Genomic DNA, 22,629 nt, shown 5'->3' with positions numbered 1-22,629 from the left:
CCCTATCTGAGGTTAAGCTCGGACAAACAGTATCCTACAACTCCCATGCAACCCGCTTTTGAGTTGTGTTTGTTCATTAGACCCATTATCATAGAGATAAATCAACGCCCATGACAGCCTCAACAAAAACTGAATATTATCAGCTTTATCAAATCAGTACTTACCGCGAGGCTACTGTGTTTCTGTTATTTTGTCTAGCCCTGCAGAAACGTTCCTGCTGTATTATGCATTGTGTTTATCGTTGGATGTTTGCAGTGTACTCGGTGTTATGTGAGAGTTGTGTAAGTTATGTGTTGTTTTCCCATGACAAGAAGTTCATGATCAGTATTTTAATGTTATCTTACTGTACTGTGTTTATGACTACGTTTACTGTATGATAGTAAAGGGCAAATCTTTAGATAAAGGCTTTTACATAACTTTTTGTTTGCGACTGAACCAGGGTTGTTTTTTCAGAGATAACATATAAAACCCAGGCGAAGGGCAGTTAAAGAGGTTAGCGTGGAGGAGGAAGAGGAAAGGGGTCTGATTAAGTCTGGATATGGCGTGTGTGATGTTTTTATTTCTTGATTTATGACACTGTGTAGCTGATGTGTACATCCTGGCCATAGTATGAGACTTTCCCTGGACTATATTACATCCTGAGTTTATGAGGTGAAAGGACAGATCTTATTGGACAGGCCTTATGTAACCTAAGTAATAGCAGGCCTACTGTTGTCTTAAAGGGTCGCTGCACAAAACCAGGTCAAAGGGCAGGGAAAGGGGTTAAGAGGAAAAGGGGTCTGGAAATACCATGCATATGTGTGTTTGTGTTATACTTCTTGTGCACATACCCACTGAAGGAATGCATGGTACCATCACTGGAACAAGGTTCAGAAAGAGGCCAGACAATAAAGGCCCATTTGTAAAAACTATGTTTATGACCTACTCACAGATACCCCCATTCTGTCCTCGACTTCCTCTGTGGTTGTAATGTGTAACTAACAATAAATATGACATATGCTTATATGTTTGAGGTAAAGAAAGACATATATATATACTTTCATTACTATCTTGATTGCTGGTTCTAACTGTAAACATATTGGTTTTACAGCTTAAATAAAGTTAAGAAATAAATTAAATGTCCACCAATGTCACTTATGGCTTATGTTCCACATGTGGAAATTTTAATCTGCATTTGAAAAAAGCCAATCACATATGGAAGTGTGTTTTTCACATAGGAAACTGTAAAATCCACAAAATGATCATTCATATGTGAAAAAAAAATCCAATCGCATGTGAAAATGCCCAGTTCACATGTGACATTGTGAAAAGCCAAATTTCAAATGTGACATTTTCATTGATTCAAACAATAGGAAACCACTGATTAGCTTAGCTTAGCATAAGGATTTTGGACAAACAGCTAGCCTGGCTCGGTCTAAAGTTAACAAAATCGAAATTTTCACAGTAGACACAGGTAGAGGTTGTCCTTACACACACACACACACACACACACAATGTTATGACAAAATGGTATCATACTGTATTTGACACCCTCAGTAATTGTTTGGATCCGTTCTGTCCTTCCAGTACCGAGCTATAATTATAGTCAAGGGAGCAACCGTTCACACATGGGGAAAGTTTTTTTGCTGAGTTGCAAGTGTGGACTCTTATACATACACACACACACACACACACACACACACACACACACACACACACACACACACACACACAGTATCACTCAGGCTCATTTCCTCCTGCCAAGCTGTGGCAATGTAGAGGCCAGCAGAGCAGCAGCCACTGATAGAGGCCTTGATAAGACTCATTTGAAAAAGGCTGCAGTCACTGAACCTGCCCGCTCTGTGTGCCAAGGACACCATTTACCTTACATAACAGCCATTCTGGGTCACTGACACATCCATCCATGCAATTTGGCTTCCTCGAGAACTATGTGCGCCTTGACCTTAGCTTCCTTTGTCACATGTATCTCATATTTCTCTCCGACACCTTCTCCCTTCCTCCCGTGTATATGTGAGTGTGTGTTCCTGAAGGGTATCCGTGTTTTATGCCCATGATACGTATTCAGTCGGCGTCGCCAGCAGCATGCTAAATGATGATCGAGGAGAGGTGTGTGTGTGTGTGTGTGTGTGGTGAAATGTCCTCAAGAGAGTGTTTCACTGAGCAGCTGTCACATGAGAGGAGATTAGTGCCAAAGCGGAGACTAAGTCACTCACTGCCTCCTGTGAAGTGCAAATGTGACCCTCAAATATTTTGCTTATAAAATGAAGATGTTTACTCTAGCTGTGGTAGGTTAACACTAGACAAAACTCCAGCTAGATCAGATAATATCTTAAAATATCTGGTTCCTGTTTATTAGCCAATGAAGGAATAACTTGATATGGTTCAGATTAGGAAACACACCAGTCATGGGGTTAACGTTTGGACTCGTTGTAGCTTTTCCTGTTAGAATCTCCAAACTATCAACCTTTCATTAGCTAATAAAAAACAGACCTGTTATCAGCCTTGTTGTGACACAGGAGAAAGTTCATCTGAAAAATTCAATATCACCAAATTTGGAGATACATGTTTTTCTGTGTTGGGGAGAAGTGAACTACATGCAACCAAACTCTTTGCTGTAGCTTGGTGGTTGCTCAACACCATTTGCAAAGTCACTCACATTTTTCCGTGTTCTTTGTGTAGTTAACTATTGAAACAAAAATGAATTTGTGCCAGGCAACATATGATTTTGGGTTTTTAGTTCACCATTTCCTCTCTGCTGTAATTGAACTGTGAAGGCATGTCCAGGCCTGTATTCATGACTTGAATGTAATAGGTGTCAGTCATAAGTATTGCAATCCTCGCACTTTCCAATGAACAGAGTTTTTGTTTGTTTTTTCTTGTACATTTTTTTTTTTACCTGTGATCTGTGAACAGGTGCTTGTTATGCATTAAACTCAACAGAGTGGCATTTTATGCCAGCATGCAACTTTTTGTGTGACATTATAGCTGTCATTTACATGGCGGACACTAGGGACATGTCCCCACCGCTTTTTGAAATGACCAATTCTGTCCCCATCACTTTTGAAAGTCATAAATAGTAAAAAAAAAATAAATAAAATGTGCTAAAAATATAGCTTGCACCAAGCACTGCTAAAGGTGCTATTTGTAAGAAAAGTTGATTTTTGAGTCTCATTCCTGACTTGTCAAAAACTGACGCTTTGGGATTGTAGGACGGGTCGGGTCGGCTGCCATCCCAGAGTGTCATTATTTGACAAGTTGAGAATGAGACTCAAAAATCAACTTTTCTTACAAATAGCACCTTTAAAGCAACATTATGTAACTTTTTTACCTTCAAATAACAGCTTCAAAATCGTTTTGATGGCACGGTGTCTTGTAACAGGGTGAATGGTGTCTCTGTCTCAGCCACTCGGCCCCCGTATCACTTGTTTCTGCACTGTGTAACTTCAGTGAGAGAGTAGGATCACAGCACACGTTTACCTCAAGATACAAGTTTTCAACACATAACATTGTGATGTAATGAGTTTTGTTTGTTTTCTTTAAGGTTTGGGTTATAGACTTCAATGAGACTGAGGCTTTTATTCCATGTCAGGTATCTGGTTTTCAACTCTACCGGCCGAATAAAAAACACAATCGCTATCCCCACTCACAGGTCAGGAAGTGGAAGATGCTGGCTCGCCATCATGGCGAAGGCACGGGCAAGCAGAAGGATGCGGAGTCGGACGTCCACCTGGGCGGTTGTCAGTCCTGGGGGATCCACGCCTCGCCCCTGCTGGCCAGCCCTGTCATGCTGGAGTGCTCCATCTGCAGTGGGCCCTACATCAGCTACGCCCTGGAGGATACCTGGCAGCCACGGCAACGCACACAGGCGAGTTAATTCTGCCTACAGCTAATTAGATTACAGGTAGCAAACATGGACTTAGTACAGTATTCAGCAGGGGACTTCCAGGGGTTCTTGAAATGATGGCTTGATAACATCGTTGTTATATTACACAATCAATATTTGCAACATATGCATAAAACATTAATCACTATGTTTTCTCAGATGTTTAATCATATGATAACGCCTACTGGGGTTTGACAAAATAACGGAAATATCTGATAGAGAAAAACTTGTCAGAGGTCTTGAAATATCTGAAATTATTAGAATTATTGGAAACACTCGACAGCCCTATATATTTCTGTTCTTTACAATTAATTTCAGCTCTTCTTCTGGGGTGTAATTTGTGTGCGGCATTAGTTGTCATGATTTACTGGATGCTGCTCTATACTTAGCTTTTTTACAGCTTGGCCACGGATCATTTGGCTCAGTTCACTGCAGTACAAAGTGCTGACTGCCACACCACTTTTATTGCTGACCAATACTGCTAATTGGTATTCACTATAACATGACCCACCTTTGCAGCAATGCTTGTAATTGTCATGCAGCTACTTCAGAGTTCAGGACCTTTTTTTATTTACAGTATTCTTTAAAATATCATAAATCCAGGGCATTATTGCAGCATCCACATTTTTGAGGACCACTGAGGCAAATGTGTAACAAGCTAACGGTACCATGAGATAATATTTAACGTCTGTGTTCTCATTGTTCAACCAAGGAGATGTTCTGTACCTTGTCTGCATTCCTACCGCACAAAACTGCCAAAAACCAGTCTGAGAACGTAACATCTTACGTCAGGAAATAGGAAATCATTGACAATTTGTTGGTGTATCACAAATGGATGTCGAAATAAGTGATATAAGAAAGCACAAGGATTCTTTGTGTGTTGTCAATATGGGAAAATTCAGTAAAGCAAGGATTTTAAAGGAGACCTGTTACGCTTTTTTTCGTTTCCCTCCTTTCCTTCAGTGTTTTATACATGTTTTTGTGCATGTTAAAGATCCTGAAAGAGAGAAAGTTGTTAGTGGTGCTGGCTCAGGCGTGTGTGAGCGGACCAATCAGGGCAGAGAGACAGGAGGATATATTTTGGTGCATAGAAAAACCAAGGAAAAACACCCAGAGCAAACTTTTTTAATGGTGTAGAGCAAACTATTTCAAGCCCTTGTACTGTCAATGTGCTTCATCTTATGACTCACAGTCAAGTCATAAAGCCTCTATCTCTACTTGACCCTTACACAGACTAAAACTATGCCTCCCTCGCTCTGTCTGACTCCCTCTCTCCTCGCCTCTGCTCAAACAGCTCAAACTTTCTGACTCCTTTTGGAAACATAAATCTGTGATGAAATATTAATACAAAAAGAAAGCCTAGATTCACCATCACTATGGATACAGCTCCATCAGATCTCTATACTGAATCAATAAACAACCTGAAGAAAGAGAGAGATCCAGCACAGGGGAAAGGACCGAGGGATGTTGACAGTATGAGAGGATATGAACAGCAAGCAACCATCTGTATATACTGTACGTGTGTGAGAGAGCAAACAAGAAAGGAAAAGATGGATAGGCTGCTGTCAGCTATATTAAGACTTATATGGAGATGAAATGACCAGCATGATAGGCAGATTGATGCAAGCGCTGCCTCTGAATGAATAAACAAGCCGATGAGATTGAAACAACTGGCGAACACACACAAAGACACACAAACACGCCTCAGCTTGTCTCGTTCTCAGAGAACACCCATGGGAGCACACTGAGAGCCGCGATAAGTTTTTCAGTGCTGCGGCGTGGAATACAAACTAGACTGAGACTGTATTTAACAGAGACGCTCTGAAAAGTCGATGACTGACAGCGACAATCAGGAGAAAAACACGTCACAACAGTGAAGTTTCAGGGGAACAACCCGAGATGCAAACGCTGCTGGTCCTGTTACAGCTGCCAGTTATACTGTAACTGTACGTGAAAGGAAAAAACGAAAAAGCGATTTATTATTGAGACATTTGTGCACGTGTACATTTACTGTGTCGCGTTGCATTGGCTTTTATAACCGAATGTGGCAGGTCAAAGGTCAACACTCACACGCTAACACATAAATCCCACTTCACATGCACTCGTAGGAGGTAACTACAGAAATCTCCAGGCTCCACTTTGATTGAACTTCATATGATTATTTCAGCTCTATGTAACTTTATACTTCTCAGTATAAAGGGGTTTAATGTTGTACTTTCTTCTCATCTACATGTAGTTGACAGCTTCAGTTTCTTTTCCGATTCAGATTTGACTTAAAAAACACACGAAAGGCTTGTAAAATTAAACGCCTTGTTAAAGATTAAGCCAGTGGTTCCCAGCCTTTATAGTTCATCTTACGTCAATGCAGTGTCTAGTCAGGGCCTCTTGTTTTATTTGACTTTGAGTTGACACTCCCTCTTCGTCTAAATGATGGTTCGAGGTTTAAATTATCCAATATTTCCCTTAAAAAACAGGAAACTTTGTAATATTTTCCTAAATACTGAGATTCTGTTACACATTGAAGTTACAGCCTAGCTAAGCTGCACATCAAGAGTTAATGAGCACGTTGCAATGTCAACAGAGCCAAGCTGAGTAAGATCTGTTTCATGCTGGCATTCGGTCTCACTAGAACACAACACCGCTCTGTCGCCAGGTTGTTGTTGAGAGGAGATTTCTCACCACTTACGGCAAAGGACTCGAGTGATTCAGTGCAGTCTCACCCTGGAAACTGAGCCTCATTAAAATACGTAATGTGAGGAACCTACTGCAACTGGGACATGGACAAGTCTGGGTCACAACCAGTGGTTTAAGAAGAGCTGATTTAGAGCGCTGCTGTTGGGAAATGTCACGTCTCCTATAGTGAATGTACTCTTTTCAAGGGCTAAGAAAGGCATCTTAGATCAGTTGTTCACAAATTATTTGTCCTGTTGCCCTTTAAAACAAATTAATGTTTTTCTTTTAACCCCTTCTTGGTTTATCTGTTGTGACCAGTTCAACTAAAGAGTATTTAGTAAAAAAGTTAGCGTTAAAAAAAGCAACGAGGAAAAACATTTAAAGAAAAGTTTTAAATAATTTGATGTAGCAGAAATATGGGTAACGCTTTATATTAAGGCTCCTTGTTATAAGCATTAGCATAAGGCCCTTACAAGATGCTTATTAACATTACTATGTGTTAATAGGAGAATATAAGTGTTAATAATAGCGTCATAAACATGTTTATTGTTAGATTAAAGGTGCACTATGTAACTTGTGTTACAGAAGTGTGTTTTTCTTGCAACCCCTTCAGATTTGTCTTTGCTTTGCGAGGGACCTCATCCCCAGTCTGGGAAACACTGACCTAGATTGTAGCTTCGCCCAGCCTGTATTGTATCTAATGGGGACGTGAAACAACAGTGAAAGCCTGAGGGCTGCAAAGTTTCCACCAGATGTCAATCAACTATTATTGTTCAACTGAATTTAAACAAGAAGAAACGAGAAATAGCCAAAACTGGATTTGCAGGGTTGTTCACATCAGGGTCAATGTGTTGCCTAATATGTCGGCTCTGGATTTCAATCCGGTTCGCTGTATGTAGCAGGGATTTAAATGATACCCGGATATGCAAGACACTTTTTATATACTTTTTATTTGCATGTTTTTGTCATACAAGTATTACCACTGTTTTGCCTAAGTGATGCCATGTTTTTCCCCATGCAGGCGATGGACCTGTACTACCACAATGAGTCAGACCCAGACAACTACTGCTGCCCTGGCGATAACAGTAAGTCACCAGCAACTAAGCGTGTTGTTTTGTATTCCTCCACTTCCTCCCGTCTCTCCTTCTTTCCCATCCATCTTTTCACACTGCAACTCCAGAGCACAAACTATCATTCCTCTTTTTATCTTCCTCCATCATCCCTTGCCGTCAGTGCTGGGTCATTTCTCTTTACTATCGGCGCTTCTGTTTATTTTCTGTTACTCTCCTACCATTCATTCTCTGTCTGTTTTTCTCAAGCTTGTTGTTTCCTTATCCGTCCAAACCTGTTGGCCGTGGTATCAAGTGATTCAGCCTGCACACATTCACATACACCTTACCTTACCACTTGGCCGTCTAATCCGACCTCTAAGCTCCGAGGATAATAACTGTTGTGCATAAACCAAGATTACTGTTTGTTGTCTTGTGGAAACGGGCTTTGGGAAGGAAAACAGTAGTTACCGACACAACACCGAGCGCTGATCAACGTACACATGACACAGTGACCTTTTTCGACGTCCATTTGCAACTTTTGCCACTCACTGCAGCAGAAGAGTATCTTTCTGTGCTCGTTTGCTTAAGCTACTGGGCCACTGGGTGAGAGCTACAATCAGTTTATAGCTGATAAGCGACCATACTTTAATTTTCCATCATGCAACTTATTTGTGCCACAGAGCACGGTCCAATCCAAAGTACACAAGGTGTTGGTGCTTGTCACGTTTTGGCATGAAGCCTATCAATTCCCTTTTTTTTTATTGATACCTTTGTGGGAAGTCATCTTGCATTTGCCAAGACTTGAACTCCTCCTGTAAGTGTTTGATTTTACCACTCTCCATCAGAGGCATTCTTTGACATTTTTTGAGAGAAACTGTGACACTAATAGTTCGAAAGGATTGAAAACCTGAGGCAGAGCAGACCAGGCTTCACATAATTACAGTAGGTTTATTAGATCAGGATGTGAGCTTTTTTTTTGTTCCTGCTGGGACATCACTATAATAGATAGGCTCCTACTGTAATGTGTTTCACCATGATAATATACAGTTAAATCAGTATACTGGCTCACATCTACTCTACAATACAACACTTTAAGAAGCAATAGGGGGATTATAATTATATATACATCATTTTTTTAAACACTTTGGGTTGGTTGGCCGGCCACCAACCCAAATACTCAATAATAAACAATCTTACAAATTGGACCATTAAACTTTCTTTAATTTAAAGGAGACCTATTATGCTTTTTTCATTTTGTTCCTTTCCTTCAGTGTGTTATATACCATAGGTTCTTGTGCATGTAAAAGATCTTGAAAGTTAAAGCCAAAGTCTGCACTGACAGAAGCTCCTCTCTCACACTGCTCCTGAAACGCCTCCTCAGTAGTCCCGCCTTTAATTCCGTGACTTTGTGACATCACACTACACCATCATGTCAAACGTTTGCATAATGAATGCCTTGCGGCTAGTTTGGCACGTAAGAATGATTTAGCACAGCTGCTCTGTTGTTGTTAGCGGTGCTGGCTCGGGCGTGTGTGAGCTGACCAATCAGAGGAGGAGGAGGAGGTTTTTGAGAGCTAAAGCATGTAAAACTATTCTAGTTATAACTCAAAACGAAATTATGAACCTGAGAATGAGCCTAATACGGCTCCTTTAATACTGATCCCTCTATATGACCTACATAAGCAAACAAGCCCATCAGCAACAAGACTATTCCTGTATAGTTATTGTAGTTATTCTTAATTCCTATCACCGGGTCGGATTCCAGTCCATCAGATTTTGGATAAGTCATGAAATAAAAAACTATTTTTTATGGCGGTGTGCTGTGATGAACTGAGGAGATTCACAGCCTCAGGGAAGAAACTGCTCTGTAGTCTGGTGGTACGGCAATAAAATTAAGATTCTGTTGTTTTACCATCATCAACTTTTGTCCAAAAGAACCCCAGAATCAACAAAAGCTCTCTGTAGTAGCTTTAAGTCAGAGTTAGCAAGCATTATTAGCAAAATGCACTTAAAGTATCATAAGTAAAAATACTTGTATTTCTGAAAAATAGCATGCTATTATTAGAATATTACTATTACTGTACTGTTGGCTCGTTTAAACTGTTATATTGAAACATATCTCAAGTTAGTACTTAGTTACTTTCCACCACTGCCTGTCATGCTATGCTACTGATTAACACTTTATGTCAGATCTGCGGGCACCTGCTTCCTGCTGGAACACCTCCAACAAAGGAAAAGTGACACGAGCCATATTCTGATGAAAATGTTTTTCACTGGGAGTTGTCTGCCTGTTAATTATGGGAGTTTTCGGCGTTATGGAGAGAAATCCGAGCAATTAGCCGAGCTGGTGACACGCTGTTCCTGTGGCCTCGACCGTGGTGCTGCTACACCCTGTTGTTCCAAGTTCAGCAATTAGCGGCTGCAGGGGCACTTAAAAGTTGAGATTTGTCATATATGAGTAATTTACAGCGACGCAGCGGTGTGTGTGAGAGCGACAGATAGATCCAGTGATAATAATTAATGGCAGTTCTTTCACAGAAGAGCAGGCAGCAAACCGATTTCTATGTTATTTCACTCCTCTGAGAAAAAAGTGGTCTTATGTAACAAAGAGCATCTGCCGAGGACACCCTTATTAAAACACATTAGTATGTTCATCAACTTGCAGCAGTACAGTTAATCAGCATTTACACACTCGCTTATGGTGCTCCTCTTGTTGAGATGCCAACTGGTTTATTTAACGTGTGATTACAAAGCCTGAGTGTGTGTATATGTGTGTGTGTGAGTGTGAGTGTGTGTGTACAAACTTACCTCTTTTGTTCTCGGTGACGCAGACTGTTATCCACATCGAAGCTCCCTTTTCCGAAGCTGTTATTTACTCTTTTCTCCCACCATTCATAACGCATTGTTCACCTGTGTCAACCTGTCCTTCCAAAGCTAAAAGGGCAAACACACACCTACTCACAGACACGCAACTGTTCACTAATGCAACACAAATGCATGCATATACTTTATAATCCATACAGACACTCCCAAACCAGAGACTTTAAGAAGAATGTCTGAACATGTTTGTTGCAATTATATTGTGAGGATTTAAGCTAAGTGCTATAACTCTGAAATTAATTAATTATCACACCTCAACCTGTTAAAGGGTCAGTTCAACCCGCAAAAACAAAAATCCATAGTTTTTCTCTCTTACAAATAGAATTTTTTATGGGGCGGCCTTAAGGGGCCACGGAAAGTCTTGGAGTGGCCATCAAAAATATCAGATAGAAGCATATTATAGTGATATTTATCCATCTATGATGCATAAATAGCACTACAAGCATCTTGCTAGCATCTACAAGACACTAGCTAACTAAGATAGCGAACATTACAGCTCAGCCAAGGGGGGCACCATTAATGTTTATGTCCTGCGCTGTCCTGAGTTTGAGTACATGTACGCTTTTTGTGAACTACATGAAACTGCTCGCAATGAGCTCTGTGGATGTGGACATCTTGAGTAACCAGGTCATGATTTCTGTAAACAGACATTGCTGTTGAGTTTTTCAAATGTACCACAGACCGAGGGCCGACTAGTTCCACTTTATTCTAGAGAAGGGAGACATTGCTAGGGCCGATATCTCCAATACCCAGCAAATCACAACAAAACATTCTAGATAGATGAATAGGACTATAGAGGGAAAATTTTAATTTGTGGAGGACTGCCCCTTTAAGGATAATGTGACGGATATACTTTGTTGTCTAAAATGACACCAGTGCACTGAAACAATAAACTTCACTTGGAATTATTTTTTTGGAAATATTAAATATTACCCTTCAGCATCTTTTTCTGTAATATAATTCTGCATTTCGTACATCATATACGCAGATACAGAGATGTCTGTGAAAGGCCAACATCAGCCAATCACTGTTCCATTATAACCACAGGTCGTTGTTTTTTTAGGAAACTTTATTCTCCATATTATACTGTACACTTTTAGCTAAATCCCTGTGCACTAGCTACAGCTCATGCTAGCAATTAATCGGAATTTGATCCATTCTAGGAACTTTCGAATGATTCAACGGTTGCGTGTCAGTTCATTTTCTAGGAAGTTATTGTGAAACTCTGGGACTTATAAAATCGATTAAACACTCATGAACACACACAGACCATTGGACAGGAACACAGGAGAGTCTCAATGATGTCACATGACCATCCAGTTGAGGGGTATAAGTAGGCCATTTCTGGTCGCCTGGCTAGCCAAGCACTCCACATACACACACACACACAAACACACACACAAACTGACAGTCCACCGTGGCATAATAAAAGCCCGGCTGTCCTCTCTGAATAGCCGCAGCCTTTATGTAACAGTGTCATTTGGTTCCTCACCACCGAGGCTCATTCACATTCATCGGCGGATCAACTGTCGCCACAAACACCCTCATCATCCCCGACACAGAGCGCGGACTTAACAAGATGGAGGAGAATTAATGGACGGATGTCATCTGCCGGAGACAGCGTGAATATGGGCATATGCAGGTCTTTGTGTATGTGTGGGTACACTGTGGGTGGGTGGGCTGAGGGGGTGTGCCTGTGTGTGCGTGTGTGTGTGTGTGTTTGTGTGTTTGTGTGTGTTTGTATGTGTTTATCCTACAACTCTAATACCCTGCACCTCAAACCCCTCCGGCACTGCAGTGAACCCCTTCCTGTCCTTTCACGAAATGGCCCTCGGGTGTGTGTGTGTTTTTGTGTGTGTGTGTGTATGAATCAATGCTGGCTTTGGCACCAATGACAGTGCCACTAGTGGGTTACGTAACGTACTAGTGCCTCGCGCGCACACACGCACACACATATAGAAAGGCAATAAACACTCTGCTTGATTATTGTGGAGCCTCCTCTTGTTCAGGGCCCAAACGCAGGCAGCCTGTTAATCCAGAGAGGAGAGCGGGCCAGAGAGGAAAAACACTGGCTGGCCCTATTGTTAGTGTCGCTCCCTCGCTTTCGTTCTTCCCCCTCTCCTGATCTTCCCTCAACACCTCTCCCTCATCTCATTCCACTCTGGGCTACGACCGCAGATGCAGTGCTTACATCCCAGCGGAGGTAACGTCTTCTTCTTCTTCTTCATCACTTTTAATCCTCTGCTGTTTTAGTTCTCACTACTGCTCGGATGAAAATGCAAAGTAGCTGCTCTTCCTTCAGAGTTTAAAAATCAGTCTCCTCGTGTACGTCTCTGCAAAGTTTTTCAAGGGCAACCCTTTTTTTTTCTGTGCTCGCACGTGCTCTCCCTCTCGTTCTTAGTATTTGAGAAGGCAATATGTGAGGTTTCACTTGTCTGGCGCGTGATGCTTTCAAGTGCCGATAAGAGATGTGGGTTCGCGTCCCACGTGCACTGCTGCTGTAGTGTCAGTGGTGACATGTTGGAGATTAAATGCCTCTTGAAGGATGGCGGCGCTGCATCTTGCACTGTCTCAAGGAGAAAAATCGTTTTTTCCCCCCACACTAAGTTCTTGTGGTGCAGGGAGGGAGAGGAGTGTTGGACACCTTGAGGGAGTTTAGGAAGTGCCCTCTCTCTCTCTGTTTTAGAAAGTGTGTGTGTGTGTATGTGTGTGTGCATCTCCTGTCAGCTTCTCTGCAGGTTGCTTTTGCCCTCCAGCTTATGTGTGTGTGTGTGTGTATGTGTGTGTGTGCATGTGCGTGTGTGCTGTCAGACTCCCTGCAGGTTTGTTTTGCCCTCCAGCTCTGCATGTGTGTGAATTTGAATGTGTGTGTGTGTGTGTGTGTGTGTGCATCAGGTGGCCACAGGGGACAGATTAATAATAGATTTGACCTGAGTTAAGGGAGAGAAAGAGACAGCCGTGAAAAAAAGTTGAGGCTATATTTAAAAACTGCAGAGTCACACAGGCACCAGCACAGTGACTTTCTCTGAAGGAGGCCGGGGGGTCGGGAGCAACAAATTATACAATTTCTCTCCCTCACACACACACACACAAACACACACACACTGTATACAGCCATATTCATGACTTGTTTCCACACAGCGCTGTGTTCGTATGCGAGTCAACAGGAAGTCTGTTTTTATTTCGGACCAGAATTGACCTCGAGCTAACTGAGGTGATTGGTATGGCACATCACATTTACTTGATTACTTTAGTTGCTAGTTACTTTGCAAATTACGTGTTGCATCACAGCCAGACTTGAAACTTTTTGATTAATTGATTTTACTGGCAATCATCTTTAATAAAGCACCGATTCTGATTTAGAATGTTGAATATCAGATCTGATAATCGTCCCGGCGAGTTATCGATCGACCCAAACTATACAGTATACAGTGACCAGGCTATGTAAATATATGTATAATTTACTTTTACACACAGTTTTGATACTTAAGTACATTTAATATGAGATACTTTCAGACTTTTACGCGAGTACTATTCATATGGGTGATGTGAAGTAATATTTTAACGCGATATCTTTACCTCCACTCAAGTATGACTTACGGCAACACACCTGGCAGAACAACCTCTCCAGTTATTTGCCATCATGAATTATTGGTCCAGTTTTTGACTCGATAATGCTCAATGTGCGTACAAACACAGAGAAAATGAACTTCTCTCTCATATTTACGGAGGCGTTTCTATCCCTAAGTAAAGAACGAACGCTGGGAATTAAGAGAGTTTTGCTCTGAGTGAAACTTTCCTGAATAGATGAAGGTTAAAAATTGCTTTTGTCATCTCATCTCTGTTTATTCTTTATTCTATTTCCATGTTTTCCTCACTGCATTACTCACCGGGGCACATTTCACCTGTCTGTGTCGGTGCTTCATCTCCTCTCTCACACACTCCTCTCAAAGACAGAAAATCAGCAAAACATCAGTCGGAGAGAAAAACCCCGGGTGTGTACACATACGAGAAAAACTAGTCAGGAGAGCAATTCATGAAGAGACACGGTTAATTAATGTGGCTTCAACTTCTTGGCAGCCACTTTGAATCAATGTGAATGTGGATTTCCAGATCTGGGTTACTTTTAAATGCCAAGCTCAGCGGGTGAGTGACCTCAGCTACAGAAGCGGACTGTAGTGGGGGGAAAAAAACTGCCTACTGGTGAAGATGATTCAACCTTTAAGACAGTTTTTTTTTTTTTGTCTTTATGTGATCTTGTTGCAGACTGATTCTATTCTCCAGTGCTTCCTTTGGGTTTACGGGCACACAAAAACAAAGACATTGGCACAAAAATCCAGCAGTTTCACGTGCCGCAGGGCAAAACGGCTGCAGAAACAGAAACGAAAATGAATTTACTTCCTTCATTTTGTAATTACACAAACGTTAGGTCAAGTGTTTTCAATGAGCTCAAAGGTAGGAGCTTATGAGGAGGCTGTGAAGGCAGCACCCCGCCCGGAGGAAAACTCATGCAACCATGCATGAAACACAAAACTGAGGAGTGGAAGGAAATAGAGGCGGGACGTCTCCGCCCTGAAGAGGAAGAAAAAAAAAAATCTTGTGGATGAAAGTCTCCGAGGAGAGGAATGCGGTCTAGTTCGATTACCTGCCTGTCGAGGACCCTTCCTTAAACACTTCTCCTGGTTGTGATTGGGAAATTAAAGCATCCTTATGAAAGACAAAACGACCGCCTTGACATGTAAGTACTGTAGGCTGCGCGTTCATGTGGAATCACCGGTTCGATGGGTTTCTCCAAATCGAGAGAAATCTTTATATTCCTCTAATGCTCCTGTAGATCGATTATGGTGGGATTAATCCTAATCTGACGGTGATGTGATATTTGCAGTGGAGTCTTTTGTCAGGGCGAAGCTAAGGCTCCCCAGACCACTTTGTGTCTGAGTCTGGTTGGGGAAGAAAGCGGCGGCAGACAGACTTTGGGGGGCGCTCCATTCACCCCATAATCCAGTGACCTGGATTTTTATGATGCAGTTATCTGCGTAAAGTCCTCCCTGTGGCTGATAGCAGGTCTATTAAAAGTGTGAGAGAAACGTTGGCCAGTCTCTTTTGCAACTTGTTGATCTGTGGAGACACCAGCAGCCAAATGAGGACTCGTTCGGATCTGAAAGGTTTGTTTGTTTTCTCTGGCTGTTGGTTTTTATGATGTTGGATCAATTAAAACACCGAGCAGTCGTGGCGTTACACGGCTTTTGTGTGCTTTTATGACAGACTTTTTAATTCAGGGTTGTAATTGTTTGTTTTGTGCAGCAAAGTTGCAGGTGATTTCTCTAAATTACTTTGGAAAATTGCTCAGAAATTTGGATTTTTTTTTTCTTCTCTTTTACGCACGCCGGTAATCAAAATCCATTTGGCCTTCAGAGGTGCTTTTATTCTCACAGACTTTCATTCCGCTCAGGTGGTGTAGATAAAAGTTGAACCAGGTGCCTTACATAACGTCGCCTGGCTGAGCCCTGTCCGCTCCGCTGTGTGCCAACGCGCAAAACGCAGCGCAAAGAGGTATTTTTCCACATAATTTCACCCTGATCGTCACGCCGAAGTGTTTTTGGCTGATTCCGAAAGGCTTCAAACACACTGTGGGTTTGATCTCGCTCTTTTTTTAGTCCGAGCTGGATGTATCCACGAGCTTCTCAGTCTGTACTTTTCCACTACCAGCGGCTTTTTCTTGGCACCGGGCCTCCCTCGGCTCAGGCTCTCCCCTCTCTCTCCCCAGTCTTTTGTATACCGAGGGAGCCTTCGTCACTCCCCAGTCGTTTTAATTGAGAAGCAGCCAAACAGTGAAGCTGATAGGGTCAGTTAGGAGGCTATCAGATTATTTGTACTGGGGCAAGTTGCAAACCCAGGAACAGGGGGAAGCATGGATACAGTGTTACAGAAATAATCAGCAACTTGGAGAATAATCCCCATGAACTCGCTTGAACAGTTTCAGTTAAGAATCTGCAGTTTATTCTCTCCTGGAACACATGTGCTCCTTCAGTGGACACATCTGGATGTCATTAGCTTATAGGATTGATGTCTGCAGCCTTATGTAGGCTGAAATGTGGCTGTCTGTGCGTTGCCGGGTGACGCATGGGATGTTAAACAAAGTTGCACAAACATATGTGCAAAAAGTACAAAGTGGCCTCACATCACATTGACTGGTGCTAGACAACTTTTTTCTTCCTTTTTCCTATGTTTTTTTTTCTTTTTTGACGCAAGCACAACTCGAGGTGCGGCTATGACGCGCTGCGGGCGCAACGGCCTCTGATTGGCCGAGAACGGGATCGATCATCTTGTCAGGAACTGTTAGCAGAGGATCACGCCCACCAGGGGGTGTGGGTGTTTGCATGGGGGGCAGCTCCTCCCTCCTCCTCCCTCCTCCTCCCTCCCTCTGCCTGTTATAAAAGCTAGAGTCAAAACCAAGGTGGTTAACATTTTGCCTTTAGGCTGCTCAGCTGCAGTTTGACTCATCAACATCATGACGATCAAAACAGAAGCAGAGAAGCCCGTCATGACTTACTCGAAGTCTAGAGGGCTAGTGGCGTTAGTCACCGGTATGGAATCCTAGCTGGATGTTTGAATGTGATGCTTCCTGACGTGGATGGACTTCATTTTTTTCTGCTTTTTATTCAGGAATCCAAACATTTATTTTTCTCCGTTTTCCTTCTTGTGTTGCAGCTTTCATGAAACAGAGGAGGATGGGGCTGAACGACTTCATTCAGAGGCTCGCCACGAACTCCTACGCCTGCAAGCAGTGAGTACCATCTGACTCATGTTATTGTTCCACAGTCGCACAGGGAAACAAGACCAGAAATGCCAGTTATCTGTCGCCTGAGGAAACTTTGTGGCTTCCACATCAGCTGATTCACATTAAAGAACAATTCATGCTTTTTGATGCAAAGTCTTGAACTCTTTTTCTCTTCTTTTTTTTTTCCAGTCCTGAAGTTCAGTCCATTCTGAACTTGAGTCCTCCTCAGGATGCTGAGCTCATGAACACAAACCCGTCTCCTCCTGTGAGTATATTTGCATTCAACTTCCTGTGTTTACATTGCACCATATGCAGAGGTACACACACATATCCTCTGTTTACCTTGCGTTCATATTATGGCTCATAACATCCTCATCCTCTTCTTCCCTCACAGCCCAGTCCATCCCAACAGATCAACCTCGGTCCATCATCCAACCCCTCCGCCAAACCCAGCGACTTCCACTTCCTCAAGGTGATCGGCAAGGGCAGCTTCGGCAAGGTGCTGCTCGCGCGCCATCGCACCGACGACCAGTTTTACGCGGTCAAAGTCTTACAGAAAAAGGCCATCCTCAAGAAGAAGGAGGTAAATACATGGAACACGAGCAAAAAGTACACACACAACAAAAGGTGTCTCCTTGTTGACATCGCTAATCCGCCGCTCTTTGTGTTCCTCAGGAGAAGCACATCATGTCAGAGAGGAATGTGCTGCTAAAGAATGTCAAGCACCCGTTCTTAGTGGGCCTGCACTACTCCTTCCAGACGGCCGACAAACTCTACTTCATCTTGGACTACATCAACGGAGGAGAGGTGAGTTAGCGGCTGAACTGCATGCCAGTGAAAGATAAGGATATGAAGAGCAGAGATGATAAAAGAGGACGGAGAAGCCGGGGCTATTTAAAGGAAGGAGCTGAAGATGAATGAATAGGGAAGAGACAGAAGTTTTAATATAGTGCCAGAATCCGAGATAAAGACGAGGCAGAAGCGCAGACAGACAGAGGGGATTTCCTGTCATGAGACGCAGAATAGAGGCCGCCGCTCTCTCCGTCTTTCATTCTCTAAAGGAAAACGCCTCTCAGGAAACCACGGGGTGGGCTGGGACAGCGGGAGAGACTCGGGCGGCCAAAATTAGCAGCGCCATTCAGCCTCAGTGTGCGCCTAATCGAGCTAATTTCCTGTGATTGTTGGACGAGTAGAGACAGTGCTGATTAACTATGGGCCTCGTCAGGAAACAGGATGCATTTACTCTCCTTCTCCCCTTTCTCTTTTCTTCCCCTCTTTTTCCCCCTCCTCCCTCCTCTGCTCCCTCACTCCACCTTTGGCCCTCGTTTCATCTGTCTTGTCAAAGTTTTTTAAAGCTCTCGCCTTCCTGCCTCTTTATTTCCTCCCATCCGGTTTCCTTTCTGTCTGCCTATCTGTCTTTCCACCGCTTCTTTCCCATCGCTGCTCGTGGGATTTTGCAATAAAAACTGGAAAGCATACTTGAGACATTTCAGGTTTTTTATTTCGACGAAATCTTGTTGATCTAACCTTTGTTCTCTTTTCTCTGTCTTCCAGTTGTTCTACCACCTACAGAGAGAGCGCTGCTTCCTCGAGCCAAGAGCCAGGTTCTACGCAGCAGAGATCGCCAGCGCGCTCGGCTACCTCCACTCCCTCAACATCGTCTACAGAGACCTGAAGCCGGAGAACATCCTGCTGGACTCGCAGGGACACATCATTCTTACAGATTTCGGTCTCTGCAAGGAGAACATTGAACCCAACGGGACCACGTCGACCTTCTGTGGTACGCCAGAGGTAAGGACAAGAGAACCGGTGATTCAGATTCAAAACTTCCTCTCTTTTAATATCCAGTAACTCACCACGTCTTCCTGTCCTTTCTCTCCCTGCAGTATTTAGCTCCTGAGGTTCTACACAAGCAGCCGTATGACAGGACGGTAGACTGGTGGTGTTTAGGAGCTGTTCTCTATGAGATGCTCTACGGCCTGGTGAGTAGAGCTCAACTTACGTAACTTTATAGCAGAGATCCAGTTCTTATCTCATTCATCTTCCACGTGTCTCTACCTGAAACTATGCATGATTTTAAACTGATCCTATCGGTGTTCGTCATGTGGATTGTCGCTGCCAAGATGCTAATCAGTTCCTTTTGTCCCCACGCAGCCTCCGTTCTACAGCCGCAACACAGCAGAGATGTACGACAACATCCTGAACAAGCCGCTACAGCTGAAACCCAACATTTCCAACGCAGCCAGACACCTGCTGGAGGGTTTGCTGCAGAAGGACCGAACCAAGAGGCTGGGCTGCACAGAGGACTTTGTAAGTATTCGGTCATGTGAGCATATGTAGATATGACGCGTGTTTAAAGACATCATTTAATGGTCTGTCATTTGTGTCTCTTCACAGATTGAAATTAAGAACCACATATTCTTCTCCCCCATCAACTGGGACGACCTCAATGCCAAGAAAATCACCCCTCCTTTCAACCCTAATGTGGTACGTACCTTTTCGTGACTTTCTACTGAACAGTAGCCAAAGACCACAGGCTCAGTCGTGGCATTTATGTAACTAGATTACAAGAGCGCAGAACATTCTTGCTGCGAATTAAAACATTTCCTTTCATGGCGAGGTATTTTGACCATTACAGCCTGACTAATCCTCGCTTGTCTCCCCTCTCCTCCTTCTCCCTCCCAGACGGGACCCAACGACCTGCGGCACTTTGATCCAGAGTTCACAGATGAGCCGGTGCCCAGCTCCATCGGCTGCTCCCCAGACAGCGCGCTCGTCACGGCCAGCATCAAAGAGGCTGCCGAGGCCTTCGTGGGCTTCTCCTACGCCCCATCTATGGACTCCTACCTATAGGATTTAAACACAGGCACTTGATACGGACGCCTATTTAGACTTACAGGACATGAACTGTGGCATGTCCATGGACTTGCATCTTGACCCCACCTTACATTTCCCATCAGGATGATGATGGATGTTTTTTCCGAAACCAACCCCTGCACCTGCAAAGAATTTATACACATGTACTTGCCATAATCTCTCCAACTCTTGAATGCGTTTAAGAAGAGTTGCTACAAGAGGACGTCTGCCATAATTCAGTGACTCACAGGGGTTGAAATCCTCCATTTTACCCTGATTTACCAACGCACAAATTCTTCAACAGACACAAACGCTCTGCAGCCTTCAATTGCCCGTCTCTTACCCGGTAGTGGAGGTCCTTTGCACACAGCTGAGGCAGCTTAAAAGCCCACCTCAACCCTTGAAGCCACAACCGACAAGCACACACACCAACTTCCACCTTTTCTCAAAAGAGGAAGGCTGGACCGCACTGTACCAGCCCTGACAAGGATTTCCATCTTCATCTATGTAGCGATACATCTTCCCTCCTTTGAGATTCTGTCCAACCGCCAGCAGGGACCTACTGTACCGGTTGTGGTCGAGTAGCTCGGAGGTGACATTCATTTTGGTGCTTTAGTTTCTTCTCATTTATTTCCGTGTGTTTGAAAAAGGGAGTCATTTGAAGCGGAATGTTACAGAGGGGGATGTTTTATTTTGGGTTTTTTTCTCTCAAACGTGCCTTTGTTTGTTCTCTCCATCAGAACCTCGCATCTTTTGGGTTTTTCGTCCCGTAATGTCTCCGCTCCACAAACTGGAGCCCCGTCTTTTAAAAGTCACCAGAGAGGAACGATGTAGCTCTGAATTAATACACCTGTTCTGTCTTTTAACGCGTGAGACGTAGGAACTCAGACGATGTTTCATATCTTCGTTTGCACATGAAACGATAACGGTAATGCTGATCGAGAGAGAGAAAGAGAGAGCACTGCTGCTAGGTGAGAAAGAGAGGCGTTTGCGTAGTCCTGCTTGCCAACAGTGTCCCCCTCATATAGTCTTCCATTCGCCTCACAGTAACGTTAACGGCGGCCTACAGCCGAGCTGACGACATCGAAACTGAACATTCCATTTTAATATTGCTGTAATGCAGTTTGACGGTATTTAAGTTTGTTTGTATATTTGGAGTCATGTGTACTAGTTTTAATGTATATTGAACAAAAAATGACTAAAGGTATGCTTAAATATGTATATGTAACAATTCATGTTAAATGTACTGTAAATTGTAAAATTGTTTAAGATTTATGTGACCATGTTTGGTTTGCAATAAAAGTTTAACTTTATTACACCTTATAAGCTTGTTTTTAATTCCTGAAAAATGGACTCTGCATGAAAAAGGCTTCATTTTATGTGTCGGAAATATGCTGGTCATTCTTACATCATCTGGTCTTGACTTTGCCGGTAAATTTCCACCAGTGTGCACACAGAATAAGCACATTAGGTTAAAGAATGAACCAACAAAATGTCAAATATGGAGATCAAATGTTAAAAATTCACTAGCCCTCATTGGAAAGTGCTTGAGCTACTGACCCAAACATCCCACATAAGTCCGGAGTGGACTTGAACCCCCTACATGCGTCAGCAACCCTTATACAATGATGATGCTGACGTCCGAGTGTGTGTGTGTGTGTGTGTGTGTGTGTGTGTGTGTGTGTGTGTGTGTGCGCGCGCGGGTGGGTGGACCGATCTGTTTGTGAGCAAATTATTGACTGATAAGGCTACTCCAGGTCAAGCGATATTAATGAACCCAACTCATCAGGGCAGGTTTATTGCATCAGAGGAGCATTGATTTTTGATGCATAAGCTACAGTTGCATAAGTGATAATTAAAGTACTGAACCATTTACTGTGTCTTCAATAAGATGACAGCGGGGCGGCGTGTTGATGTGAGAAGACGCCCTTTGACTGGAGTTCAAGGTTGTGTAAACGGTTTAAGGAGTCTGCCGGGGTGTCTTTAAGGAGGACACTGGATGTTTAGCAGATCCAGGGGGTTATTGTGTGGGTGACCTCTGACCTCTAACTTCCAGGGAAGAGGGTAAAGTGGAAAAAGGAATTTGACTGCAAAGATTTACATTACAAAGGGACTGTGGGGAAGATCCTATAAATTTTACCTCTCTGGAGCCAACAGTTTGGCTTTGTTCATCTGTGAAGCTGCTTGAAAATTCAATTATTCAAGTCAAAACACGCCCTCAAAATGTTTATTTACAGTATAATAACTGAGGGAAGTGTTATTTTTCAAAGTCACTGCAGAACATCAATGTTTTTCAGAATTACAAATCCCTGATAACGCCTTTTGGAGCCGCCATTTATCTAAAATAATGATCTACACACAGCCTGCACATGTTATGTCTGAGATTACAGACTCCACAAATCACTACCTTCCACTGCAGCCTTTGTATCTGCTCTGCCATTACTTAAACACTACTATCACAGTAGTTCTTACCATCATCATCTTCTTTGTTTTTGTCCATTTGT

At 43.0% G+C, this 22,629-nt stretch overlaps 1 protein-coding gene across 4 annotated transcripts in view; it reads left to right on the top strand.

Annotated features, from left to right (window-relative positions):
• sgk1 (serum/glucocorticoid regulated kinase 1) overlaps positions 1-21,438 on the top strand; it is a 32,946-nt gene extending 11,508 nt beyond the window's left edge. The window contains exons 2-12 of one of the 4 annotated variants that reach the window (XM_073492359.1): positions 3,650-3,865; positions 7,578-7,641; positions 17,200-17,275; positions 17,459-17,534; positions 17,664-17,852; positions 17,945-18,076; positions 18,824-19,060; positions 19,156-19,251; positions 19,424-19,579; positions 19,667-19,756; positions 19,955-21,438. In XM_073492359.1, the coding sequence (XP_073348460.1) occupies positions 3,650-3,865; positions 7,578-7,641; positions 17,200-17,275; positions 17,459-17,534; positions 17,664-17,852; positions 17,945-18,076; positions 18,824-19,060; positions 19,156-19,251; positions 19,424-19,579; positions 19,667-19,756; positions 19,955-20,122 (1,500 nt within the window). In that variant the 3' untranslated portion in view covers positions 20,123-21,438. Of the gene's footprint in view, positions 1-3,649; positions 3,866-7,577; positions 7,642-15,121; positions 15,227-15,563; positions 15,654-16,944; positions 17,076-17,199; positions 17,276-17,458; positions 17,535-17,663; positions 17,853-17,944; positions 18,077-18,823; positions 19,061-19,155; positions 19,252-19,423; positions 19,580-19,666; positions 19,757-19,954 lie in introns of those variants that run through there. The other 3 variants (XM_073492361.1, XM_073492362.1, XM_073492360.1) reach the window with 3 other exon arrangements.
• The last annotated feature ends 1,191 nt before the right edge of the window (positions 21,439-22,629 follow it).

The sequence above is a fragment of the Pagrus major genome, chromosome 22, assembly GCF_040436345.1.
Source record: "Pagrus major chromosome 22, Pma_NU_1.0".
In the NCBI taxonomy this organism is placed as follows: Eukaryota; Metazoa; Chordata; class Actinopteri; order Spariformes; family Sparidae; genus Pagrus; species Pagrus major.
This window is presented reverse-complemented; position numbering and strand designations above follow the sequence as displayed.